Source organism: Sus scrofa, chromosome 11 (assembly GCF_000003025.6).
Source record: "Sus scrofa isolate TJ Tabasco breed Duroc chromosome 11, Sscrofa11.1, whole genome shotgun sequence".
Classification (NCBI taxonomy): Eukaryota; Metazoa; Chordata; class Mammalia; order Artiodactyla; family Suidae; genus Sus; species Sus scrofa.
The window spans coordinates 18,018,324-18,035,623 of NC_010453.5; the positions used below are offsets into that span (position 1 = coordinate 18,018,324).

Genomic DNA, 17,300 nt, shown 5'->3' on the forward strand with positions numbered 1-17,300 from the left:
TTATTTTTTCAAATATTTTTTCAGGTCATCTCTCTTTCTGGGACTCTGCTGACACCAAGGTTATCATCCTACAAGTCCCTAAAGCTCTGTTCATTCTTTGCAGTCTCTCCCCACTTCCCCAATTGGATGATTTTGTATTAATATATCTTTGAGTTATTTTTTTTCCTCTCTCCCTTCTACTGTGAGAGAACTCCTTCCAGTGAGTTTTAAATTTTGGTTAATGAATTTTTTCGTTTTAAATTTCATTTGGTTCTTCTTTATGTCTCCTATTTCTTTGCTGAGACTTCATTTGCTTTATTTTCAGATGCGTTCATAATTGCTTGCTGAAGTATTTTTATGACATTTACTTTAAATCCTTGTCAGATAATTCCTGTATCTCTGTCATCTCAGTGTTGGCTTCTGTTGACTATCTTTTCCCTTTTCAGTTGAGATGTTCCTGGTTCTTGGTATGACGAGTAATTTTCAACTGAAGCCTGCACATTTTGGGTGTTATGAGACCCTGTTTCCTATTTAAATCTTGTTACCTGTTAACTGCCAGACTGGACGGTAGACAAGCTCTGTTCACACACACAGCATCTGCAGACACCTCTAGCAAAGAGGCCTTGCTTGGTGAAGGGGTGTGATGGTAGCTGGGTGCAGCTCTCAGGCATAGCTTCTGTCCGCCTGTTTTTAAAGTTGTAATATTCCTATTTTCATGAAACATTGTAACATTTATAATTTTTTCCTCTACTTTCATCTTCACATTTGCGTTAGTCTTTGATCTACAGTGAACTATTTCCTCAGTTATCTCTGAGTTCGGTGAAGCTCATCCTCTAGTAAAGGTGTCAGCAGATTTTTCTAAGGGCAGTTGGTAAATATCGTAGGTTCTTTTAGCCACATGGTCTCTATTCCACTAACGTGGGTTTGTTTTACTTTACATGTGGTCCTCGTTTTACTAGGACATCTTACCTTTAAGCTCTTCACTCCTGTCTCCTCTCTCTGAAGTCTCATATAGGCTTAGGGCAGGAGGTCCAGACAAAAGCTGAAATTAATTTTTTCTCTTCTTATAGGTAATTTGAAATTTGTAGTGTCCTCAGACTCCTGGTAACACTGGAAGTGTGGGCTATATGTGGTTTTATTTGTTCTTATTAATATGTATACTTTTTGGGAAGTGTACATGGAAAAATTTGAATTCAAGTGACTGCTGTTTTATTTCAGAGCACTGAATATCTTTAATTTGAATATTCTACTAGGAGGCATCTCTGGATGTCACATGAAATCAAACCTGTGCTTACATTCCTCTGTGAAGACATCAAGGAAAGCTACATACAAGCTCTTTGACTTTGAATGAGTCAGAAAACCTGAGCCTGTTTCATGATTTTATTATTTGCAAAATTAGATGGGTGTAGAGCATAGTTTATACTGTATGCTCTTCAATTGGGGATTTTTTGAAGAGCTTTGCAAATAATTACTTTTTTCCCCAAAGTTAAAGAGCCAAGGCATTTCTTTTGTCTGAGAAATTAATTACGTTGCTAAATAAACATGTTTGAAAACTACTGGCATTAGATAGATGATCTTTTTGATCTCTCCTAGAGTTGAAGCGGCATGATATATTGGTCTCATTCTGTGTACAAAGTGCTTCCTCTTAATTATTGGGTATTCAGTTTGTGTGGGCAGGGAGAATTACTTTTTAGCCCATTTTAAAATTTATCTACCTAATATATATATGTGGAAGTTGGAGGTAGAAGTTGTCCCAGACTTCTTTGTGTCATTTCTGTGAAGAATGAACTGAGGTAGCTATTGAGAGAGTTTTATCTACTTCTTAATAGATGAATCACCTCAGCAGATATTTTTGCCACCAAGCTAAAACAAAATTTAATTACTTTTTATGTCACCATCCCTTAAGGGTATTGTGTCTTTTAAGCATTCACACAATTCATTAGATGGTAATTCTTTTTTATTTCTTGTAGATTCTCGTAGATACCGTTTGGGCACTGTCATACCTGACAGATGGAGGTAATGAACAGATACAGATGGTTATTGATTCAGGGGTTGTCCCATTTCTTGTGCCTCTTCTGAGCCACCAGGAAGTGAAAGTTCAAGTAAGTATTTAAATATTTTTCTTACTTGTATTTGCTGTAACCAATTAACTTGTACATCCAGGCTTCAGTTCTGCATATATGCACATATATTCGATATTTCTTCTGCTATTATACTGAATCTGATTCTGTCGATTTGTAAATCTTTATCTCATCCATATTCTTCGCTGAGTTTCAGATTCATATAGCCAATTGCCCTTGAGTCCTTAGACATAGCCTCTGAGAACGCCTTCAAGCATTCCGTTGTCATTTCAACCAGGCAGAAATGGAGCATATCTTCTCCCACAAGCCTGCTCCTCTTCTCATCCCCCTTGAGTGGACAGCAGAGTCCAAGCTAGAAACCGTAATATTCCTCCTTTGTCTCCCCTCCAGTACAAAACCTTGTCATTTCTTGTATAGGTTTCAAATCCATTTTCTCCTTGTATCTAGAGCCACGGATTTAGTTCGAGTCATTTTTTTTCCTCCAGATAATTGCAACAGCTTCCTAACTGCATTTCCTCCTCTTTCTCTCCCTCCCCCCCCACCCAGTTTCTCCTTACTCTAATTAGAGATGGGTGGCTGATAGATCTGTTTATCCCACTTCTGCGGAAGTGTCTTTTAGTTAGAAATGTGTGCCCATTCCAGACCTTGAGTAAAATCTTTCTGTTGTGCCAATTTAGTAATAGGTAAAAATTACTGTTAAAAAGACTTTTGTATTTTTTATTTTAACCTTTTTTCCAGCAATTTTCCACACAATTTTTCCATATAGTTCTAGTTTTTACAAGATAATTATTTAAAATTCAAAATTGCTATCAGTTCCATGAAGTACTTTGTAAGAATGCAATAAGTTTTAATCACTCACCCCTGGCATTTTTACATTTTCTCAGGATTATGAGAAACATAGAATTAGTTTCATCATAAACAAATACATTTATAAAAAAATTTTTATCCCCACCCCAGACAGCAGCACTCAGAGCGGTTGGCAACATAGTGACAGGTACCGATGAGCAGACCCAGGTTGTTCTCAACTGCGATGTCCTGTCCCACTTCCCAAATCTCTTATCACACCCAAAAGAGAAGATAAATAAGGTAAGGCATATAACAGCCTCAACAGTGCGTTTCTTTCTCTTTGTATATCTCGTTTTTAACTGCCTCCCTTTTCTGTTTGTGATGCTCTTCAAAACCACTCTCGTTAATGGGGGTTCCTTTCATGGCTCAGTGGAAACAAATCTGACTAGCATCCGTGAGGATGCAGGTTTAATCCCTGGCCTTCCTCAGTGAATTAAGGATCCAGTGTTGCTGTGAGCTGTGGTGTAGGGTGCAGACACGGCTCAGATCCTGTGTGGCTGTTGTGTAGGCTGACAGTTGCAGCTCTGATTCCATCCCTACCCTGGGAACCTCCATGTGCTGCGGGTGCGGCCGTTAAAAAAAAAAAAAGCAAACCCCACCACCACTTTAGTTAAGATGAGAATTATTACCTCTGCAATTGCTATGTTTCAGTTTTTAATTTCTTCCTATAAGTGCTGCCATGATCATCATCACAGGATAAAATTTTTGTATTAACCAGTGTTTTTATTTCAATAAATACAGCAGTAGTAAATTAATAGCCACTAGGTAAGAGTACATATGAAATTTTCCATGAGGTGTCTGGTACCTTCTTTTTTTTTTTTTTTTTTTTTTTTTTTTGCTGGTGTCTCTTAAAAACAAATAGGCTGTAATTTAATCTCCTTGTGAAATTTAATTTATGCAGTGCCTAAATTAAAGGATCATTAAACTAGCTTTTTTTAAAGATTTTAAGCTTGAGATACAAACCACCATTGAATATGTGCTTAAGTACTTTAGTCTTCGTGTGCATATTTTAAAGTTTCATCCTTGTTGGAGACTCTGTGTAGAACTTCATTCCTTGGTATGGCTGAATATATATTCCATTGTACATGTATACCACATTTTGTTCATTCGTTCATTGTCGATGGATGCTTGGATCATTTCTGCCTTTTGGCTGTTGTGAATAATGCTGTTGTGAACATTGGTGTACAAGTGTCTCTGAGTCCCTGCTTCCAGTTCCTTTAGGTACATATCTGTGAGTAGAATTGTCAAGTCATATGATAATTGCATGTTTAGCTTTTTGAGGAACTGCCAGACTCTTCCATAGTGGCCCCACCAACCATTTTACATTCCCACAAATGGTATGTTGCGGGTTCCAATTTTGGCTTTTTGTCTTTTTAGGGCCGCACCAGTGGCACATGGAGGTTTACAGTCTAGGGGTTGAATCGGAGCTACAGCTGCCAACCTAAAACACCGCCACAGCAACACGGGATCCAGTCTGCATCTGTGACCTACACCATAGCTCACGGCAATGCCGAATCCTCAATCCACTGAGCGAGGCCAGGGATCGAACCCGCATCCTCATGGGAAGTATGTTGTCAGAAATCACATTTTATGTGTAATTTTGTTCCAATGAAAGGAAAGAAGCCAGAGTCTTTTAGACTCTAGGAAGGTTATGTTTACTGAAATTCTAATAAGAAGTGATTTTTGCAGCTAAATGTATTCCGTTATTGGAAACAGAGCTGAGAAGTGAGGAAGTTAGACAGAAATGGGTGGAGGGAAATTCTGGTCATTATCTGATATGCTCTCAGTGAAGATATATTAGGGGGAAAGGAAAAGCGTTCAAATAAAAAACCTGCTCAGCTTCAGCAAGCAGGTAGTTGCTTCACAAGTTTCACCTTGAGCATTTGTGTTATTTGCATTTTGGTTATTTACGTCACATTCCTTGGAGGTGTAAATTACCAACTCGTTTTTTTTCCCCCTCAACATTTTAATTTGAAATTTTTCAAACCTACAAGAAATTTGCAAAAATAGTGTAGTAAACACCCTGTACTCTAAACACCAACTCGTCAGTTGTTAACACCTTATCACAGTTGGATGGCAAAATGAAGTTACAGTCTTTAATTTGTGAAGGAGGAAGATGTACATATGACTAAAAGTACAATAAACCTATTTGTGACCTAAATACTTTAAGGTTACAATAAAATTTGTTATATTGACCATCCTAGTCTAGTAAGAAGCTTAGTTTTTAAATATCTTACCAGCAAATTTTTTACAATAAAGCAATTAAAGAAAATTAATAAAACCAAGAGCTGGTTCTTTGAAAAGGTGAACAAAATTGACAAACCCCTGGCCAGACTCACTAAAAAGAGGAGAGAAAGAACCCAAATAACCAAAATTATAAATGAAAAAGGAGAAATCACAACGGATACAGCAGAAATACAAAAAACCATAAGAGAATACTATGAACAACTGTATGGCAACAAGTTTGACAATCTGGAAGAAATGGACAATTTTCTAGAATCTTACAGCTTGCCAAAACTGAATCAAGCAGAAACAGACCAACTGAACAGACCGATCACTAGAAATGAAATTGAAGAGGTCATAAAATCACTCCCTACAGGAGTTCCCGTCGTGGCGCAGTGGTTAACGAATCTGACTAGGAACCATGAGGTCGCGGGTTTGGTCCCTGCCCTTGCTCAGTGGGTTAACGATCTGGCGTTGCCGTGAGCTGTGGTGTAGGTTGCAGACGCGGCTCGGATCCCGCGTTGCTGTGGCTCTGGCGTAGGCCGGTGGCTACAGCTCCGATTAGACCCCTAACCTGGGAACCTCCATATGCCGCGGGAGCGGCCCAAGAAATAGCAACAATAACAACAACAACAAAAAAAAAGACAAAAAAAAAAAAAAAATCACTCCCTACAAATAAAAGTCCAGGACCAGATGGCTTCACAGGTGAATTTTACCAAACATATAAAGAGGAATTGGTGCCCATCCTCCTTAAACTCTTTCAAAAGGTTGAAGAAGAAGGAATACTCCCAAAGACATTCTATGAGGCCACCATCACCCTCATTCCAAAACCAGACAGAGATACCACCAAAAAAGAAAACTATCGCCCAATATCATTGATGAATATAGATGCAAAAATTCTCAACAAAATCTTAGCCAACCGAATCCAACAACATATCAAAAAAATTATACACCATGACCAGGTAGGGTTCATCCCAGGTTCACAAGGATGGTTCAACATACGCAAATCAATCAGCATCATACCCCACATTAACAAAAAAAAAGTCAAAAATCATATGATCATCTCAATAGACGCAGAAAAAGCATTTGACAAAGTCCAACATCCATTCATGATCAAGACCCTCGCCAAAGTGGGTATAGAGGGAACATTCCTGAATATAATCAAAGCCATTTATGACAAACCCACAGCAAATATAATCCTCAATGGGGAAAAACTGAAAGCCTTCTCACTCAAATCTGGAACAAGACAGGGATGCCCACTCTCACCACTGCTCTTCAACATCGTTTTGGAAGTCTTAGCCACAGCAATTAGACAAACAAAAGAAATCAAAGGCATCCATATAGGAAGAGAAGAGATCAAACTGTCACTGTATGCAGATGACATGATTCTATACCTAGAAAACCCTAAGGACTCAACCCCAAAACTCCTTGAACTGATTAATAAATTCAGCAAAGTGGCAGGATATAAGATTAACATTCAGAAGTCAGTTGCATTTCTGTATACCAGCAATGAAATATTAGAAAAGGAATACAAAAAAATGATACCTTTTAAAATTGTACCTCACAAAATCAAATACCTTGGAATACACCTGACCAAAGAGGTAAAGGACCTATATGCCGAGAACTATAAAACTTTAATCAAAGAAATCAAAGAAGATGGAAAGAAATGGAAAGATATTCCATGTTCCTGGATTGGGAAAATCAATATTGTGAAAATGGCCATCCTACCCAAAGCAATCTACAGATTCAATGCAATCCCTATCAGATTACCCATGACATTGTTCACAGAACTAGAACAAACAATCCAAACATTTATATGGAACCACAAAAGACCCAGAATCGCCAAAGCAATCCTGAGAAACAAAAACCAAGCAGGAGGCATAACTCTCCCAGACTTCAAGAAATACTACAAAGCCACAGTCATCAAAACAGTGTGGTACTGGTATCAAAACAGATAGACAGACCAATGGAACAGAATAGAGAATCCGGAAATAAACCCTGACACCTATGGTCAATTAATCTTTGACAAGGGAGGCAAGAACATCAAATGGGAAAAGGAAAGTCTATTTAGCAAGCATTGCTGGGAAACCTGGACAGCTGCATGCAAAGCAATGAAACTAGAACACACCCTCACACCATGCACAAAAATAAACTCAAAATGGCTGAAAGACTTAAATATACGACAGGACACCATCAAACTCCTAGAAGAAAACATAGGCAAAACACTCTCGGACATCAACATCATGAATATTTTCTCAGGTCAGTCTCCCAAAGCAATAGAAATTAGAGCAAAAATAAACCCATGGGACCTCATCAAACTGAAAAGCTTTTGCACAGCAAAGGAAACCAAAAAGAAAACAAAAAGACAACTTATAGAATGGGAGAAAATAGTTTCAAATGATGCAACTGACAAGGGCTTAATCTCTAGAATATACAAGCAACTTATACAACTCAACAGCCAAAAAACCAATCAATCAATGGAAAAATGGGCAAAAGACCTGAATAGACATTTCTCCAAGGAAGATATACAGATGGCCAACAAACACATGAAAAAATGCTCAACATCGCTGATTATAAGAGAAATGCAAATCAAAACTACCATGAGATACCACCTCACACCAGTCAGAATGGCCATCATTAATAAATCCACAAATAACAAGTGCTGGAGGGGCTGTGGAGAAAAGGGAACCCTCCTGCACTGCTGGTGGGAATGTAAACTGGTACAGCCACTATGGAGAACAGTTTGGAGATACCTTAGAAATCTATACATAGAACTTCCATATGACCCTGCAATCCCACTCTTGGGCATCTATCCGGACAAAGCTCTACTTAAAAGAGACACATGCACCCGCATGTTCATTGCAGCCCTATTCACAATAGCCAGGACATGGAAACAACCCAAATGTCCATCGACAGAGGATTGGATTCGGAAGATGTGGTATATATACACAATGGAATACTACTCAGCCATAAAAAAGGATGACATAATGCCATTTGCAGCAACATGGATGGAACTAGAGACTCTCATCCTGAGTGAAATGAGCCAGAAAGACAAAGACAAATACCATATGATATCACTTATAACTGGAATCTAATATCCAGCACAAATGAACATCTCCACAGAAAAGAAAATCATGGACTTGGAGAAGAGACTTGTGGTTGCCTGATGGGAGGGGGAGGGAGTGGGAGGGATCGGGAGCTTGGGCTTATCAGACACAACCTAGAATAGATTTACAAGGAGATCCTGCTGAATAGCATTGAGAACTATGTCTAGATACTCATGTCGAAGAAAGGGTGGGGGAAAAAAACTGTAACTGCAATGTATACATCTAAGGATGACCTGACCCCCTTGCTGTACATTGGGAAAATAATAAAATAAATAAATAAATAAATAAAAAATAAAGCAATTCACCTTTCTTAGAAGTAGTTTTAACAAAGTATTAGGAAATTCAGTTGTCTGTTTATTTCTATCATCTGTCTTTTAGAGGGACCTCAAACATCAAAAATGTAAGTTTGACGAGTAAAGGTATTTTTTTGTCTGTTTTGTTCATTGCCATATAACCATTGTCTAAAATAGTGTCTAGCCTGTAGTCCTGGGCATCTGTATTAGCAAGGTTAAGCTAGGTTCATGGGCCCAGTTATTATGGATAGAGTTTCCTTATATGTTTAAAAGAGGAGATTCTATATAACCTAATCACTTTTAAATGCATTTCCCTTAATGCAATTGAGGTGATTTTGTTATTGTATGTATAAATGTGTTAAAATAAAAACATGAAACATGTTAAAGATACAATTTTTCAAATAAAGGTGCCCTGTACTTTGTTCAATTTTAGGAAGCAGTATGGTTCCTTTCCAACATTACAGCAGGCAACCAGCAACAAGTTCAAGCTGTGATAGATGCTGGACTGATCCCTATGATTATTCATCAGCTTGCTAAGGTCAGTCATAATAAGAGTTCATCATGTCTGTTAGTATATAATAACCAAGACTTTTTGACCAAAAATTTCATTTTAATGTCTCTTTTTTAATCTTTAGGGGGACTTTGGAACACAAAAAGAAGCTGCTTGGGCAATTAGCAACTTAACGATAAGTGGCAGGAAAGATCAGGTGAGTCTGGAAAAAACTGTTATTATTGTTAATAATTGGCAAGCATACTACTCTGAAGCTTAGGAGTTTCTGACTGGTTATAAACCCTGTATTGTGTTCTTTGGGGGGGAAAGAGAATTATGTAAATAGAAGTATTTCTTCTCTTTTGTTGTCTAGGTTGAATACCTTGTTCAGCAGAATGTAATACCACCATTCTGTAATTTACTGTCAGTAAAAGATTCTCAAGTCGTTCAGGTGGTTCTAGATGGTCTGAAAAACATTCTGATAATGGCTGGTGATGAAGCAAGCACAATAGCTGAAATAATAGAAGAATGTGGAGGTAAGAAGTTGGTTAAAGAAAAGTACTTGAGCACTAGAACTTTTAAACATTGTTTCCTTTAGAGAGAGCTAATCAGAAAGAAAACTGTTAGGATACATTGCTGTTAACATCCTCTGAGGCTGTTGCTGTTCTTCACTTGCTGTTTTAGTACTGCAGAAGATTTTCCCCAAAACAACTGGTTGTGAAAGACACTCCATAACATTCCTAGAGAGTCACAGTGCTTTTTAGGAAACGCAAATACTCCCTTTGAAGTCACATTGCATACAAGCAAATTAAAAGCTCTGGAAACCGCTATAGTAGAGAAACTTAGAAGCTTTGTTAAAGATGGCGTTTTTCAAACTCCTTGACAGTGAAAACATTTTTTTTCATGTTATACCTATTAGCATGTGACTGTGGACCTCACTTTGTGAAATACTATTCCATATTGTTGGAAAAGGTTAATGATTTCACGGTTATCTAGATATTTTGTTTCAGCCTTAGAACTACATGCTGAGATCATTACTGCAGAAGTTACTTGGAAATTTTAATGAGAAAGGACTCAGATTTGAAATACTGTGTCATTATTTTCTTTGGTAATGACATTTGAAGCATATATTTTAAAATTGTTTTTAAAGGTGCATGTTCAGTATGCACTAAAGTGCCCAAACCTGAAGTTATCCTAACGTCATGTTTTATTTTATGTTTCATTGACTAATTTGTATGATTATACTATCAAGTTTATTTTCAAGAGAAAACAAATGCTGTAACAGCATAGAATATTCAGATTGGAAGTATTTTCTTGGTAACAAGAAGAAAATGTAGAGATGTTAAGGAGTCTTGTGCATGGTCAGAGAAGTAGTTAGTGATAGAAGCATAATTAAAAGCCAGATCTTTGCACGGCACTACTATTTAATTCACTGTTCATTTTGTTTTAAGATGTTTTACTTTTAAAGGTAATTTGAAAGGAGCATTGTACTCTGGTGCAAATAGCATAACCCAGAAAGTTTAAGCTAAAGAATTGTTACTCTAGCTTTTTATCATTATAGTTGTTTTTGCCTCTGAGAGAAATACGTATAATTGGATATATATTTACTTGGCATTTTATAATTTTTATAAAGCACATTATATCCATTGCCTTTGACACCTGTTTTTCCATTTTTCTGGTTTGTATATTACTATATTGAAAAAAAGAAACTGTTTCAAAATAACCTAGCTAAAAAGACATTTCAAGGAAGGATATTTGTTATTAAAATAGATTTGGGAGTTCCCGTCGTGGCGCAGTGGTTAACGAATCCGACTAGGAACCATGAGGTTGCGGGTTCGGTCCCTGCCCTTGCTCAGTGGGTTAACAATCCGGCGTTGCTGTGAGCTGTGGTGTAGGTTGCAGACGCGGCTCGGATCCCGCGTTGCTGTGGCTCTGGCGTAGGCCAGTGGCTACAGCTCCAATTGGACCCCTAGCCTGGGAACCTCCATATGCCGCGGGAGCGGCCCAAAGAAATAGCAAAAAGAAAAAAAAAAAAAATAGATTTGTACAACTGATACATGGATTATATTAGGAGTATAAATAAAGGCATTCTGCAGTTCACTGTGGCTATAGGATAAGCACCCTATTCATTTTTTTTTAAAGAAATTACTTCAAAATTTAATTTATTTATTTTCGTTTGTTTTTTTAGGGCCATACTTGCGGCATATGGAGGTTCCCAGGCTAGGGGTCGAATTGGAGGTACAGCTCCTGGCCTCTGCCACAGCCACAGCAACATCAGATCCAAGCCGTGTCTGCAACCTACACCACAGCTTATGGCAACACTGGATCCTTAACCCACTGAGTGAGGCCAGGGAGCGAACCTGCAACCTCCTGGTTTCTGGTTGGATTCGTTTCTGCTGTGCCACAACAGGAACTCCCCCAAATTTAAAATTTTTATCTTCTATTTGTATCAATCATTAAGTTTCTGAAGTTTTATTTTACTTTATTTTGTCTTTTTGCCTTTTCTAGGGCTGCTCCTGCGGCACATGGAGATTCCCAGGCTAGGGGTCTAATTGGAGCTGTTGCTGCCGGCCTACACCAGAGCCACAGCAACGCCAGATCCAACCCGCATCTTCGACCTGTACCACAGCTCACGGCAACACTGGATCCTTAACCCGCTGAGCGAGGCCAGGGATGGAACCCGCAACCTCATGGTTCCTAGTCGGATTCATTTCTGCTGTGCCTTGACAGGAACTCCCTGAAATTTTATTTTTTGTAGTTATGTAAAAGTAATAACTTTTGGAAAACAAAGAGAAAGATAAAAATTACTATATGCAGCAGCATGACTATATAAAAGGGGTCTGGGGAAGATCTTGGTTCCAGTTCTGTCACTAACTTGCCATGTGACCTGAAATAAACCCGTTCACGTCTCTATGCCACAGCTTCCTCACTGTCAAATAGGATGTTTAGGTGTTTTTTAAACTGCCTGCCTCAGGGGCCAGGTACCTCAAGGGCTTCTAAAAAAGAAGAAATTAGTGCGATGTGACACCTCCAACCAGAGAAGCTCAGGTTTTTTTATCTTTTTTTAAGACCAGCTATCATCTTTGGAGGGTAATGGGAGGGTTCCTGAGTTGATTAGGACTTACCATAGTTAAAAAGAGCAGTTTTGGGGGTTTTTTGGGGGGGCTTTTAGGGCCACACACATATGGAAGTTCCCAGGTTAGGGATCAGATTAGAGCTACAGCTGTAGCCGACAGCCTACATACACCACAGCAACGGCGGGTCCTTAACCCACTGAGTGAGGCCAGGGATGCAACCTGCGTCTTCATGGATACTGGTCAGGTTCATTTCCACTGAGCCACAACAGAACACCAAAAAGAGCACAGTTTTTATTAGTGTGTTCTTAATTATTTTGATTGTTTTATTTTTATTAGGTTTGGAGAAAATTGAAGTTTTACAGCAACATGAAAATGAAGACATATATAAATTAGCATTTGAAATCATAGATCAATATTTCTCTGGTGATGATGTAAGTATATATTAAAGTATAATACATCTGCATGTATGTTAAAATCTATACATAAAGGAAGGTTACTATGAATTTTCCGTGACTTAGGTTTATGCTATGTTTCCATCACCTTGTCGCTTTTGTGATTTGTTAAATGGGAAGAATTAGTAATTATAGAAGTGATGTATGTTTGGGTAGGTAAAATAAATCCACAGATATAGGAGCTTAAGAATGGGGCCATTTTTAAATGTGTGTTCAGTTTTAAATTGTTGAATTTCTTAATGACATTACTATTGATTTACTTGAATGTTTTTCGGTAATAAAAACATTCATGCAGAATTCTCTAAGAAGTAAATCACTCTTACTTACACTGTAATGTATAGTATCTTAACATAAAAGATTTTTTTCTTGCTTTTTATAGATTGATGAAGATCCTAGCCTCATTCCTGAAGCAACCCAAGGAGGTACTTACAATTTTGACCCAACAGCCAACCTTCAAACGAAAGAATTTAATTTTTAATTTCAATTGAGTGCAGCATCTCTCCCACATTCAATATGAAGCACCACCAGATGGCTACCAAATGACAAGAACAACAACTACAAAAGGCTCCAAAACATACATGCCTCTTCGTTTTGATGCTTCTAAAGCAAGCCATGTCTCAGTCACTTTGCAGTTGCCAAAAGTCACTATCCACATGGAACTGTAAATGCATATGCATGATTTCCTAAACTGTTTTAGAATTCTCCTTAACAATCTCAACTCCCGTATTTTTCCCCGTTCCCTGGTGCCACATGCTGACAACTGCAGTCTTCAGTTTAGAATATTCCATAGTGGTGGCATGTCAGCTGCCCACTTGATATTCCATTGCAAAATGGTGCGCTGTGGATCAAGACACTTTGGTATGACACACACACACGTTGGAAGACTTTAAAGAGGTACAGTCTGACCTGAGCCTCCATCATTGTCCTCCACAAACATATTTTCATACTCTTTATGTGGAAGAATAGATTTTAAAGTTACAAGCCAAATGATTTTCATTGGTGGAACTGACACACACAAAAAAGTAACTTAAAAAAAGAAACTTGGTTATTGATTAAACAGATAAGTTTTAAAAAACTATACTTCATCTACCAGTAATTGATGTGTTTATTATCTGCCTCAGAAGCCAGGGTTGGAGGAAGAACTTTAGCTATGGATGGTAAAGCTTTCGCCATTATACCTAATTTTTGAGAACAGCAAGCCCTATTTGACCACTCACTTCAGCCTGTGTGTTCCTGCTGTTTTGAAGTAATCAAATGCTGTGCATGGTATTTTACCTGAGCTGCAACCTGTTACGGACTTGAACTTCTGTTTAAGTTGAAAGCAAGAGTCCCTTATAAAGAAAAAAACAAGAACAAAAATTATAAAAGTCTGAAGTACCCATTGATGATATTTAAAAAGAAAATCTTGCTTTCAGCTTTCAGGAGTTAATATTTTTTGTTTTAAATTGATAATTGGATATGGTTGATTTATATTGGGTTTAAACTGTGGAGCTTTCATGTTTACTGTAATTTAGTCTTAAAATATTTTTTACTTAGTAACCAGTGCTTTTGATAATGTGGTTGGCAACAAACCAGCAACTATTTAGAAGTGTCATAAAACTTCATTCTTTGAGTATGGGAAAGTTCAGTCAGATCCTATTCTAAAAGCATATTCACATATAAAAAGATTCAGACAAGGATCTGCATGGAGGAATAATCTGCAGTTATTTAACATAAACCTGATTTGCAGTGATCTTTAATTCTGCAAAATCTGGTATTACTGTGTAAAGTTACTGCTTTTGGTAAATTGTCTGACCCAGTTATTAATGAAAGGATATGGATTTGAAAATTTTTAAACTGAATAATTTGTGCTGTCACAGAAATGGTTTTGTTGCTCTTGTTTACTGGGTATGGTTTCCCAATGCAATGATGTGAAAGGATAGAAATCTAAACTAACTTAGTTACCCAATGGGGGGGTGTACTTACTGTGAGGAAGATGAGACAGATGCCATCAGAGCTTTGTGAATCAGCGGGGGTATTTTCACTGATAAACAACATATAGCAGGTGTGCATTCATTACAAATCTATGTATCTGCCAAGGTGGAGCCACTTTAAAGAGTGAGTTTTGTCTTGTATCTCAAGTGGATACAAGCGTATGTTTAAACTGCAAGATTTTTACTTGCTAGAGAATCTGTTTTAATATAGTGGTTTGGCCTCTGATTATTTATAGGTTTTATAAATTTTAGAATCAATTTCTCTTTAAGGTGGCTCAGACTTTTCAACTCTTGTGCACATAAAATTGAGTTGAAGTTCATTGTGCCTTTTTTTCTTTATCCAGATTTTGAGTTAAAGCTTCATATGGTAACTGCATCCTGTTCAGACATTTTAGTCTAAATTTTTGAAACTGTGTGGTGTTCACTAAAAGTAGGAATGACAGAGTCAAAGCCAAGTAAGGTCACAAACTTCGGTGAAACCCTTAAAGTCCAAATCTTCTTACTATTGTGAACTGTACCCCTTCCAGTTTAGTTTCTTCTTGACTCCCCATACTTACAGTTACCTTTTAAATTTTGCACACATCAAGATTAAATTGGGCCTCTACTGTGCCGATTCCTATTTCCTCCTGTGTTTTAAGTGCAAACTAACAGAAGTGAACATTAGCATCAAGTAGTGCAGACCTACGTGTGCATTTGCTTGATTCAGTTTGTTGTGACCTTACCAGTTTGGAATTGGAATTGCACCATTTCATAGATAAAGGAAACTAAGTATATTGCTGCACTTTTAAGTTTTCAAAACAGTGTTGAAAAACTGCATTGTTTTTATTTTTTTTAAACTCAGTTAAAAAAAGACTAAAACGTTCTTTCAAAAGAGGCATCTAAATGTGTTCCTAATTTTGTATATGGGCTTAGGTTTTGTAACCAATAAAAAAAAAAAGCTGCTATCAAATATGATAAAACATTGAAGAACTTTTTCTGAGAGTATCTTGATTTCCTATTTTTGTTTTCTATGTGGTTAAATTTAACTTTGGAACTCTTTTTCCAAACATCAGCTACAATGGAGGTGAATCCTGAATTGCTTTTTCATTGTATTTTAAACCAGGATAACCAATAACAATGCTAGATTTAAGAATATCTTCTAACAAAAATGAAGTACCAAAATCTACACTAATTTCCTAAGTTGCCATAATGAAGTACACAAACCAGGTGGCTTACAATACTGGTGTCTTAACTTTTAATAGAAAGTTAAATTTGCACAGTGAGGAGGCTAGAAGCCAGAAACCAAGGTGATGGCTGGGAGGTGTGCTCTCCAGGGGAGGGAGGACCCTTCCTCTTCCTGCTCCTGGTGGTCGCCAGCAGTCCGGGCCATTCCTCAGCCTGAAGCTGCATCACTGCAGTCTCTGCCCTCATCACATGATGTTCCCTCTGAGTATCTCAAGTTTAAATACCATAACTCAGGCCATTTGAAAAGAGAATAATTAAGACTTTCATGAAACAAAAATCCAAACTTTATTAAGGCCTCTCTATCCCCTGAAAACAAGAACTATGGAAGATAATAAATAAACCCAGTAGTTTTAACCCGTTAGATAGAGGTCACGGCTCTAAATGAAACCTTGGATTCATTGAAAGAACAAAGGAGCAGCTAAACTTTTCAGCCTGCAGATATTTTTACTTTTCTATTATGGCACCTCAAATTATTTTTGAAAGAACTCAGTGTATAAGTAAATAAATTAGAGTGTTCCTACTTAATCTTGCCATGACTTCCTTCAGAAAGGTTGTTCTTTTCAGGAGACTAATTACTTAATTATTGCAAGTAAAAATTTGTGAATGTCAGTTGTCTTACAGTAATGGGTATGAATTTTCTTAATGCTCATTGAACTGGGGGTTTTAAATAAATCTATCTAGAGAAAGTATAATTTCTGTACATTAAGATGTAAATCTTAAGGCGTATATCAGAAAGAATGCTCACCACTCCCTTGTCTAGAGTGTAAAAGGAACTCATCACAGAAATGTGCTTTGTTAAACAACTGAAAACCAGTATATAGCTGAGGCTCTATCTCTGTATACCAGGTTGACCCTTGAACAACATGGATTTGGACTGCCTGGGTCCACTATATACATGGATTTTTTTCAACAGTAAACACTGTGGTACCACATGACCACACGACCCACAGTTGGTGGGATCCGTTGATGTAGATCTGCTTACACGGAGGGACTGCTGTATGGAAAATGGTGTATACGTGAAAGGCTGACTCTAAATTATAGGCGAATTTTAAAGTGTGCAGAGGATCAGCGCCCCTAACCCCTGCAAGGGTCAGCAGTGTATAGATGGGCTCAGTACTCTATCAAGTACTCTATCAAGAGTAGGAAGAGCAGTTAGGAAGGTAACCTATTTACATCTTTAGTCTGTGAATTTCCTCAACTAATTTTAACCTAATTCGGGATTTCACAAACCCTTCAACTTTGACATTTTAGGCTGGATAATTCTTTGTTATGAGATGCTGTCCTAGTATTGTAGGGGGTTTAGCAACATTCTTAGGCTCTGCCCACTAGATGTGGGTAGCACCTCTCCCCTCCCCAGTCAGGACGACCAAAAGTGTCTCAAGACGTTGCCAAATGTTTCCTCAAGGCCAGAACTGCCCCAGGTGTGACCCTTGGCCTAAACCAACTCATTTAGAAAACTCCGTGGTTCAGATGAGACAGCCTAAGCATGCCTTTTTGTTCTGTGAATAGTGCCAGGCTTTTTCTTCAGATTCATAAGATAAAAAGAGACCAAAAA

General features: G+C 37.7%; 1 protein-coding gene across 4 annotated transcripts in view; it reads left to right on the plus strand.

The window, feature by feature from the left end:
* Positions 1-15,495, plus strand: part of KPNA3 (karyopherin alpha 3 (importin alpha 4)) — an 85,609-nt gene extending 70,114 nt beyond the window's left edge. For 3 of the 4 annotated variants that reach the window (XM_021065149.1, XM_021065151.1, XM_021065152.1), the window contains exons 11-17: positions 1,950-2,081; positions 3,018-3,146; positions 8,963-9,067; positions 9,165-9,236; positions 9,393-9,555; positions 12,433-12,527; positions 12,928-15,495. In XM_021065149.1, the coding sequence (XP_020920808.1) occupies positions 1,950-2,081; positions 3,018-3,146; positions 8,963-9,067; positions 9,165-9,236; positions 9,393-9,555; positions 12,433-12,527; positions 12,928-13,026 (795 nt within the window). In that variant the 3' untranslated portion in view covers positions 13,027-15,495. 4 annotated transcript variants of the gene reach the window in all.